The 10622-nt window shown below is 43.0% G+C and overlaps 2 protein-coding genes across 2 annotated transcripts; one reads left to right on the top strand and one right to left on the bottom strand.

Annotated features, from left to right (window-relative positions):
- Positions 1-538: 538 nt before the first annotated feature.
- LOC108649265 (uncharacterized) lies at positions 539-10117 on the top strand. Its single transcript, XM_089257011.1, has 10 exons — positions 539-2719; positions 4012-4359; positions 4424-4905; positions 4965-5043; positions 5123-5156; positions 5225-5399; positions 5460-5674; positions 5736-5826; positions 7153-7455; positions 7531-10117. Exons 1-10 carry the CDS (start codon positions 845-847, stop codon positions 9062-9064), a joined length of 5136 nt encoding a protein of 1711 aa, XP_089113137.1. The 5' UTR covers positions 539-844; the 3' UTR covers positions 9065-10117.
- On the bottom strand, positions 9224-10112 carry LOC108649944 (uncharacterized). The gene has a single exon (XM_018099044.3). The coding sequence runs from the start codon at positions 10110-10112 to the stop codon at positions 9357-9359; it is 756 nt and encodes a 251-aa protein (XP_017954533.1). The 3' UTR covers positions 9224-9356.
- Positions 10118-10622: the final 505 nt, after the last annotated feature.

The raw sequence follows: 10622 nt of genomic DNA, 5'->3' as shown, positions 1-10622 counted from the left end.
AATATTTAACACCTTGTATCAAGGTTTCTGATCCTAAGCGCATTTTCATATAGGTCTTCATCGAAATTGTACTGACTGATATGCCTTTGCCAACAGTAAAGCCAAGTCCAACTCAATCTTGTTGGGCAGTTTAGTTTTATTAATTAAGCAATACTTCTTGAGATATACTTTTAGTGTTTAATAATCCAATTACTTGTGTAAATGTATGTATGTGTGCTATATTAAAATAGTTCCCCCTACTCTATTTATTGCCATTTAAGAACATTGTAAACCAATTTTATTTCCACTGCTGTTAGCACATTTACTTGTTTCGCACTAATAAAATATACTGAAAATACTTGCTGAAATATAGTTGATACATTTGTATACTACAATAAATACATAAGAAAGTTGCATTTGTAAAAACAACACAAAACAATTGAAAGAGTCCTATTCTTAGCGTGAGGTGCAACCGGAATAATTGTTGCTTTCGCCATTTCGGAGAGGGACCTGTGACCTGCGCAGTGAGTAACGAAAATTATACTGGGGTTATTTCACCATTTTCGGCACTTCGTGCAGTTAGCTAGTTGACTACAAAAAAGCATATCCATCGGCTTCGAGCTGCAGTCGTTGCCAGTAACTGAAAAAGACCAAAACTCTAATGGTGGACGCTCCGAAGCCAATGCGACATTGGACTTAATGTAAATGCGATTCATAGAAAGCTTTGCACCGGATGCAAGCGTGCGTGACAGTTATAAATTAAAAACTAAGTGAAGAAAAGTATTCTATGCAAGCTTGAACAAGTTGTTAGATAATTGAAGCAGGCAACAACAAATATACAAGAAACGAGGAACCGTGGCTCGTCATGTTTTTTGAGCGTATTTTGGAGCGAAAAGACATTTCGTATAACACAACTCATCCAGGTAATGGGAATAGCGACGCCAACCAGACTGACACTTATCACTTAAGTGAAACGAACAATGTCATTGGCGAGGACAAGGACAACAATAACAACAACAGCAGCAATAGCAGCAACATTACCGACAACAACAGCAATCAGTCAAATAACAGTACAGATCCAAACAAAATGCAACGACGCTATGAGCAAACTGTGGGAGCTGCTGTGCAGCTAACCTCATTGTGGGAGCATGTTTTACGTACGCGTCGATTGCCGGAAGCAATTTGCCCAGCCGCAATGTTTACCGAATTCCATGAAAGGTTGCAGGATCCCGAGTGGCAGGTGCGCCAACATGCATTACGCGTCCTTGTCGACGTGTTGATGGTGATGCGATCTAAAGCTGACAAGCATAATATGCATTTTTTAATTGATTTGATCAAAAACCTCGGACATCAGGCACCGACTGTGCGAAAGGGTGCACTTGACTGCCTGCGAGTCTACCTCTCAGAGACTGGCGCTCCGGAGATGGTCATGCTCCAGATATTGGACACTGGGTTAAGCCAGCATTCCATCTACGATGAACGCCTCGGCTGCGGAGTACTGCTCTCCCTGCCGCCTTTATTGCAATCGATTTTGCTCACGCCACAACGTCATTTTATAGTAAAGCACGTTATGGAGCGCCTAGTAGACCGCTTGCAACGTCAACAGACACAACAGGAGATTATTTTAAAGGTGCTGACCAAAATAAGAGAGCTGTTGGGTGTGCAAGAGTTTGAGCATTACTTAGACGAAGTGCAAAGTGGAGATGGCCTGTCACTCTTTAATCAACTGTGCAACATGTATGGAATATTTAATAAGTCCCATCGAGCTGAAGGTGCAAATGCAGGCGCTTGGAGAGCTCTACCCCGGGAGCACACATGGCGAGCGCCGAGTACTTCGCAGGATCCGCAAGAAGTCTCACATCCAGAGAAAGGGAAAGTGATTATGGAAACGGAAATTAAAATCAACGATGACACACTTACCATGCGAATTCTAGAGGCAGAAACTGAGACGGAAGACGCAGATAGTCCCATTTTAGAATCAGCAGAACTTGTGTGTCGTCCACTCCCCGCACAGCCGCCACGAGAAATGGATGCAGGGATACTTCAGATAATTAGCGATTCAGAACTGGAGGAAGTGAACGAAACTAATATTGATGCACCCTTTCGGGGCTTGAAACGAGTGACATTTGGTGGAGAGATTGTTAAAATGCGTACACCCGATAGTGATGCAGCTTCCTCTACGCACAATATCGAAAACCCTGTTCGAGACGCGGACGGACAGCAGACAAATACACCACAGTCTTCTTCTTCTGTGTTAGAGGACCAACATCAATCAGAAAAAGACAAGAATGAAGCCTTCAAAATGACAGCCTTGACATTGGAAATCCCCAGTGATAATACCAAGCCCCTGCCCCGAGCCAGAAGTGCACAATCGCCACAGCGAAACAACAGCTTTTTAAAAGACCAAGAACAGGCTGCGCAAAGCACAAATGCAACGACGACACATGCCTCCCCAAGTCGAGACGTCTCTCCTGCTTATCGTAGTCGTAGCATCAGTCCGGCCGGTAGTATTACAACCAGTCCCAAAGTACCCCACAAAGAGATCGAAGTACTACACAATCTTCAGCGGGATACCGATCCCTCGCCTCGGTCCATGCGACGAAGCGAAAGCATCACCACTGACTTAATTACTCCACCTGCAACCGCGAGCGTGCTGCAAGCAGACCGACCAGCTACACCAACTACCTGGGAAGATCTGGACATTGTCAACTATAAAACTATCATGGACTTGCGTTCAGGAGTAAGTAAATACGTACAACTTGAGTGATCTGTATGAATATTTCGGAATATATTCGAGTATATCTTTCAAATCTACTGCAGTCCATTGTGTGTTGCCCCATAACAATTAAAAAAATAATTATATTAAACGCACGCTATTCTTATGGCCGGCGGTCGTTTCGTACGCTAACTGGGTTACTAGGATATATACAGTTTCATATGCGCTCGCAATTTGCGCCTTCATAATGGCAGCCACCAAAATTTTGTACACACACGACACGCATTACCTCAACTACAACATCTATATTGCTATTAAAATACCGGCGAGCCGGTACCAAAACTCAACGGCCACACACACATATTAATGGCAGAACAATTCTGTTTATCGATAGACGGGGGTGTGCACCCCCTGTACCAATGACCTATTAATTTTTTGACGTGAACAATTCAAAAGGCCCTACATTTTTACGTCGAATTTATGAGTGCGTTTCCCGTCAAACTTTTTTAAGTGACTTTTGGTAATTCGAATCCGACAGCCGTGTGTATACCCTATGCTCGTTGATTTTGGACAGAGGACAGAGCTTCCTCGAATATATGCTCTACACACATTTCAGAGTATCTTCAAATCACTCACCCCAGACTTATTTTATTAGTGAAAAATCACTTTAAGATGAGAAGTTCTAACTATTTTAGATCAATGTAATCCAACATCATTGAGAGTATCAAGAGCTTACCTCACATATGCAAAAGTCACAAGCTGAGGACGTGATGCATGCACTTACAACGTCTTAGTCATGGTGCATACTATGCTTTTGCAGTATTGGTAGCTGCTGCAGAGTACCACGGAGTCCTGCCGGCCAATCATTTAAATGCACGCGATATTTTTAGTAGCGAGAAAAACAGCAACAATAACTCAGTAGCAGCATGCATAGAGGACGATAAAATGGCAAGAAGCACTGCTGATGGAGACGCAGTCCACGCTGGAATGGGACTGAGTGGGGGCCGAAGGAGCGTGCCGAAAACTGGGTCAGCACTGGCACAAAAATAATAAAACATTAACAAAAATTATAGCGCGTACAGAATACAAAAGGGCGCGAATAAAAACAGCTACAGAGCATAGGGCAGCCAGGAAATTATTTAAAGCGACGTTATCGTTGCCAACTCAGCTTGCTCCAATTGTATTTAGTAGAAACAATAGCCCCTCCACTGCTGCAATTATTGAAATGACTCAGAAATTCGAACCCAGTCTACTTGACCATAAAATATACTTGCAGCTACATTAAACCATTTCTTTAATCTTCTTTTGCCACGCAGGATTGGCGCAACCGTTTGCAGGGTATAGCACAGCTAGAAATAGCTCTCAGCACATCCAGCAACTTAGTGAAGGTGCAGCCCCATCTAGATAGCCTGCTGCGCACCTTACTATCCTCGGAGCGCAACTTCGAGGTAGCTGAGCTGAAGCGCGAAGTTCTAGTTAATCTCATTTCACGCCTACCACTGGACAACTTGGAGGAACGGACGCCACAAATATTGTCCGGTCTCTGTCGCCAGGGCAACGCAGGAGCAAATCGCGTGTGCAAAGCACTAATGCAGCGCTTGCCAGCAGGCACTATAGTCGCTAAATTGACAGCGCCCGAGTATCTTCATGCTAAGAGCTCAAAGGTAAATTTTTATTGTTAGTTAATAATATCCTAGAGCTTATTTTCTTAACCTAATCTATCACTAGTTTCGGGATCACGCCCTACAAATGTCCATCTACTCGCTGTTGTCCTTTCCCGGCACATGTTTCGACATAAACATCCTCGCAGCTCAAGTGACCTATGCTGCACTTAACCGCAAGCGTCGCGTACGGCAAGCCGCTTTAGAAGTATTTGCTGTACTTGCTGATATATCTTCGGTGGATGAGGTGATGCAAATTGTTACCGAGACAGTGGATAGCATAGAGTTAGGACCTGCGCTGCTGTCAGCTGTGAAAACGCGTTTGTCCCGCCTCCAGCTGCCCATAATTACAGCTGATGGATCCGTCCTATATACATTCCATAAGGCTGATCAAGCTGGGCGAATGCGCTTTGGAGCAGATGTGGACTGGATCACGCAAGGCGAAGGCTCAGCGTCTCCAAATGCCATTAAGAGACGTCGCCAGCAATTGGCCAATAAAAAGCGGTTGATGCAGGAAAGCAAACATGCAGAGGAATTGACGAATCAAAGGTTTATACTTATTATTTGAGTTCAATGTGAATTATTCAAATACATTTTGAATTTCATAGCACTCCAATAGACGAGAACTTACACCGACACTCATTCCACTCCCCGCCCGAAGCGCTAGAAATGTCTCGAGCCTCTAATGTGAGTTCAACTCGAATATTCATATAGCCCAGACCAAATAGAAGTGTTTGCACTACCAATTTTCTTTTTTTTCTTCCAGGACTTTTTCAAAAAAAAAATGTATAGTACTAATTGTAAGTATATTTGGGTCTTTAAGACAAACATAATATAAATGTGCCTAATAAATTGATTGGCATTTCAGCTAACTACATGGAGCGTCGCCTGGGAGCCAAGGCATACTCTGAATCATCAATGGATGGCAGAAGCACTGATAGTACGACAACGTCCTGCAGTAGTGGCAGTGGCAGTGGAAGTTTCATACAGTTGACTCCTTGTAATTTGGCCATTAATAGGCGCTTGGCTCGACAAAATTCAAGGTAATGCAGCAAAGTATTCCCAATTGTCATGCTAACTCATCTACACTTATCTTTGCATAGATTTCCAATTATGAAGCGACAAACGGATTTTATTACCAATTTCATGCGCAACATAGAACGAAAGCCATGTACATATAGTTTCGAGGACACCAAAGATGACTCAAATGCGAATCATAGCGTGAAAAAATGTCAGAAGCCGCAAGTTCAGAAGGAGCCAGCAAGACAAAAAATATACGTAGAACAGAATTGGCTAGAGAGAAGCAGTCAATCTCAAGGTTAATATAAATAATTAAAACTTATGCCCAAACAATAACATTTTTTTTTTCTAAACAAAAGCAATATCAAAATTAAAGGAGGTCAGTAATCAAGATTTGGATCACCAACTGGAAACAACGAACAGAGATGTTCTGAATGGTTCTAAATTCAAGTAAGTTTATTAAAACGTAAATTATTCAACTCAAAATATCCGGTAAAAAAAACTTAATCCACTGCACTCATCCAAGTTAAGTTGAGTTAACATTATCAAGTGTTAGGTATAATTTGTACATAGATTATATATTAATATTAGAGCACTGTCGCCATCCGTTTATCGAAAATCACAGCGAAAATAATGTAGTTGTTGACCCCAAAAGTTGGGCACGTCATACAACATCGCCACCATATCAAAGCGCAAACAAATTCGTTATTTAACCTAAATATTTAAATGCGCGCTGAAACATTCATCAGGGACAGGATGTCCAATATAACCACTAACGAACCTTCAAATGACCACTACAAATACCTGTTACCTACAGCCTGATTGTGTAATGCGTGTTATTCTATTTAGTCATCGTTTCTGGGTGCTTTTGAACCATCCTTTGCAAAATTAATCAATATTACATCTGCGCTTGCAACGCAAATTATTTAATTGGCCAAATATCTAATAAAATATAATATTGATATTACTATATGTTTTATACAAAACCCAGATTGAAGCCCCATTTCTTTTATTTATTTATTTATTTAAATATATTGCCTCCTATTATTTGATTCAGTTAACTATTTTATTTACTTCCATACTATTTTCAATTTACCAACAAATGTCAATCCAAGAATAGAGCTTTACCTATTTACATCATATACTAAATGATTTGGCTGCATGTAGGGTACCCAGTGTCGAACAGTCTGAAGCTACACTGTTTTCCATTTACGGTCTTCGTGCCAGACGCACGAAGAAATCCGAACATGACTAAGAAGGCGCTCGATTAAAAACAGAAAGTCCAACTGTAAATACCAACAGTGAAGGCACCGTGGCAGGCCAATGGCTAGCTTCTCGTAGTCGTCGTCGCAAGTTATATACATATATACACATATAATATACATACATAGGAATATGTATAGTTAGCTATATTCAGGGGTGCCCGCTGTATTGGAAGGGTCTGACTTTCTGTGACTGTGTGTGGGCTTTGGCTACTGTGGAAAACGCAATGTCCTGTTTTACATTTGCAACTTTAGTTGTGTTTGGTTGTATTTCCCTGAAATGGAAATAAAAAGCGCTGTGGATTGGGCGTTTCTGCCCTTTTAGTGGGAGAATTCAAGAGGTGGTCAGCCCGACGTCCTACGAGCCATTGCAAACAGTTTGTGAAGTGGCGTTGTTGCTTAAAGTGGTTAAGCAGTCCAGGCCAGATACTAGTGCTACAATTAATACATTTTAATCAGGCTCCTCGTCGGAATGTACTTCTTCTATAACTAGGCTTTTTATTCTAGACTAACGAAAAGAATTTAGCATAGCTAGCAAAATGCCAAATGTTTTTAGCTGTGGCGGTCAACCCGCAAATCTTTTGGTCGTGCTTCGCGACGCATTTCACACAGTTAAGGAATATGTATTGGAAAGGGCAATGATATCTTATGATCGGTGTCTCTGTCAGTGTTGTGTTTGCCACACCAAACGAAGAAAATCGATGCAAATTGATAAAACGGCTACAAATGTGGCCGATAAAGTGACGTGGCAAGTGCTCGACCCCCCTCAAGTAGTTGACAAAAATTTCGTGAATGAGGGTTTCCCCCAGGTAGAGCTGTAAGTTGTTTTTCGAGTGTGAATGTGAACTAAAAATGCTTTGATCAAACTAATTTTGTTATTTATTTTCCTTAGAGTAAAAGCCGAAACACCTAGTCAAGTTACAACAGCCATCGGGCCACAGGCAAGCAATCATAACGGAGAAGGCTCTCCCCTATCGATCAAATCAACAAGCTATTCTCAGAAGTCAACCGCCTCGGCTAAATCATACGATGTGGGCAAACAGACCAAGTCTCTCTCTGTTGAAATGGATGCAACAAATTTAGAAACACAATTCGGGGAGCTAGTAGTCGACGACATTGAGGAAGAAACAGAGTCACCTTGCCAGGAGCCCGCTTTGAAACGGAATGAAAGCGTTAGCAGCCTGCAAAGCAAAACGGAAAGCATTAAGACACAACTCGAGGATGCAACGCCACAAATGTCGCGTGCTCAATCCATGAAATCGCTGGCTATTGAAGAGGAGATTGAGAGCGCCAATAGCTTTGTCGTTGTTGAGGATCTGCAGAACGAGCTTGAATCAACAGCAGTAGAGGCGGCGTCCCTTCACGAATCACCAGAGCTGCCACCGAACAACGAAACACAGCTCCCATCGGGCTCTCGAAGCTCATCTAGCAAAAAGTCTGAAATCCTAGAAGACGATAGGGGCATACACTCACGCAGTATCTCACTCGACTCGCTCTATGGGCGGCGACCCAACTCAAAGCAAGATTCTCTGGACACTAGTACCAGCACCACTGATAATAGCTCTCAAATCGTCTCTCACTTTGAGCAGGCCAATCGGCTGCCTTCGAAGCCACAACACACACCACTGAAACAAAAGTCGAAAACGTCATATCTATTGCGTAGTCAGCGACGCGTCTCCCCCGTTAAACAGGCAATCAAGATGTCGCAGACGGAGCTTTTTCCGCCCACTATGTCACGATTTGAGAAACCACGGGAGGCTTTACTCAAGACATTTGATCAACTGGACTCGAATAACTGGGAGGTAAATATAACAGGCCTGAAAAGCATGGTGCGCCTGATCCGCTACCATGCGGATTTCCTGGACAGTCATATGCATATGACATGCATTCAGCTCACTCGTTCTGTTCGTAATCTGCGCTCACAAGTGGCTCGAGCAGCTTGCCAGGTCGCCACGGAACTATATACTTTAAAATTCAAATCATTGGAATTGGAATGTGATGACCTGGTCTGCGCCTTGCTGCACCGCACGGCGGACACAAACCGATTTCTGCGTGCAGATGCCACCCGCGCCCTAGAGTCGATGGTGGATCACGTCCAGCCTGCGAAAGTTCTCAACATACTGGCAATCAAAGGTGCTCAGCATCAGAATGCCGTAGTACGAACTACGACGGCGAAGCTGATGTTTAGACTGGTCGAACGTTTGGGCTGCGATCGCATCTACTCAATGGGCCGTGAAAATCGTGATAAGTTTTTCACTGTCGGTGCAAATCTTCTACTTGAGGGCAGTCTCGAGACCCGAAGCTATGCCAAGTCGCTGTTCCGAGCTCTGTCCGAGCACGGCAGCTACCAGCGCTTGTTATTGGAGGTCATACCACCGCGAGTATATCGGAATGTGGAGAAGACTCTAAGAAGCATTACACGCTAGTCACCTCATTTAGTCAGCTTTTTTTGTAAATAGCAATTATCTTATTTTGAATTTTTTTCGATGTTGATACTCTTGATTCATTGATGTACATGGTCATTGCTTTGAATTGCCGTTATACCACTGTTCGTTCGACTAAATATTCCTTTCGTGGAGGCGTAGTTTCAAGTGATATGATCCTATAAGAATCAACTCACTTTGTTCTATGGTAAAATTCTTTTTGTACAGTGTAATAGATCTACGCTTATTAAAGACTTATACAAATAAATATTACAATGAACTTAGCCTAATGAGCTTACAGCAACCTTCTACCATTATTATATCTCTGATCAGACCTACGGTTACCCCCACTATTGTTGCGCTGCTGGTGCTGCTGGTGTTGATGTCTGGGTCGGTTGCGGTCAATGACAGCACTGTCGCTGCGGCGTCGGGCATCACTATTATACTTCTTTTGGGGGCCAGCATACTGCATTCCATCCTGGATACTATGCCGGACATGCCGTTGTCCTGTATGATCATTCATGGGCGGGGCGGGCGATTGGAAATCCTGAGAAAATAGGTTGTGAGTTCCACCTTGCCCCATCGCTGATGGCTTTGGCTTCTCTGGGCATTGCGGCCGAATAATCAACTTCTTTTGAAATAGTTCCAAGCCCTGATATAGCTCCATTGCATAAGGCACAGCGATTTTATGCTGGTAAGTAACAAACCCGAAATTACGTTGCCGACCTGTGTTGTCCAGTGGTATTCGAGCGCTTTCTATGGGCCCCGCTTGCAGAAACACTTCATACAGTATTTCCTCCGTGACGCGCTCGTCAAGGTTGCTGCAAAACAGAGTGCGAACCTGCTCCTCGTCATCCTCATCGTCTTCGTCGACCTCCTCTTTGTCAAACAGCGGATAAGATGGCATTCCTTCTGGACACCCATAGCCGTAACCACCGCCAACGAAATTCATTGGCATACTTTGAGGGAATGGAAGCTGCATACCCATTGCATTGCAAATTTGTTGCTGCAGAGCCGCCTGTTGAATGGCAGCCACTAGTTGGTGATCCATTAAAAGCAGATTCCAAAAAATACAAATTGCTTATATTTGGTACAAAAAAATTAAGCCTTAGTTTTTCGATTGCGCTCGATATATCGATAGCAGTGCAAGCAGCACTATATACATACTAAGTGTGACCGTATACCTCTAGTACAAAGGCTGCCGTACTTTTGAAAAACTAAATGGCCGGTAAAAGATACAAATACATTTGATAATCAAATTGATATTCTCCCAAGTATGTATGCCAATTATGAGCAAAAGTTGTCATGCCGTGATTTGCTGTTATATGATGTGCCTACTTGTCTGCCGCTGCTTAGAATAGCACGGAAGGAGCCTGTTGACATTCGCTTGTTGATAGTACTAATTGTTGTCGTTGCCGCAACTGTCGTAGCTGATTGGGTTATTCAACTGATATGTCATATCATCATTATACGACTTAAATCAAAAGTAGTGCTTAATCAACAATCGCATGTAGTAGCGAACATAGAAGAGCTCACGACGCGACAGTGCCTGACTGAATGT

This window comes from Drosophila navojoa, chromosome 3, assembly GCF_054131105.1.
Source record: "Drosophila navojoa isolate 15081-1374.11 chromosome 3, UAZ_NAV_1.0, whole genome shotgun sequence".
Lineage (NCBI taxonomy): Eukaryota > Metazoa > Arthropoda > Insecta > Diptera > Drosophilidae > Drosophila > Drosophila navojoa.
The sequence above is the reverse complement of the archived record's forward strand: the minus strand, read 5'-3'. Positions and strand labels throughout refer to the sequence as shown.

Coding starts and splice junctions, on each gene's coding strand:
- LOC108649944 (XM_018099044.3), bottom strand. CDS start 10,112: ATGGATCACCAACTAGTGGCTGCCATTCAACAGGCGGCTCTGCAGCAA.
- LOC108649265 (XM_089257011.1), top strand. CDS start 845: ATGTTTTTTGAGCGTATTTTGGAGCGAAAAGACATTTCGTATAACACA. Junction 2,720..4,011: donor TCATGGACTTGCGTTCAGGA/GTAAGTAAATAC, acceptor TTTGCCACGCAG/GATTGGCGCAACCGTTTGCA. Junction 5,044..5,122: donor AAATGTCTCGAGCCTCTAAT/GTGAGTTCAACT, acceptor TTTTTCTTCCAG/GACTTTTTCAAAAAAAAAAT.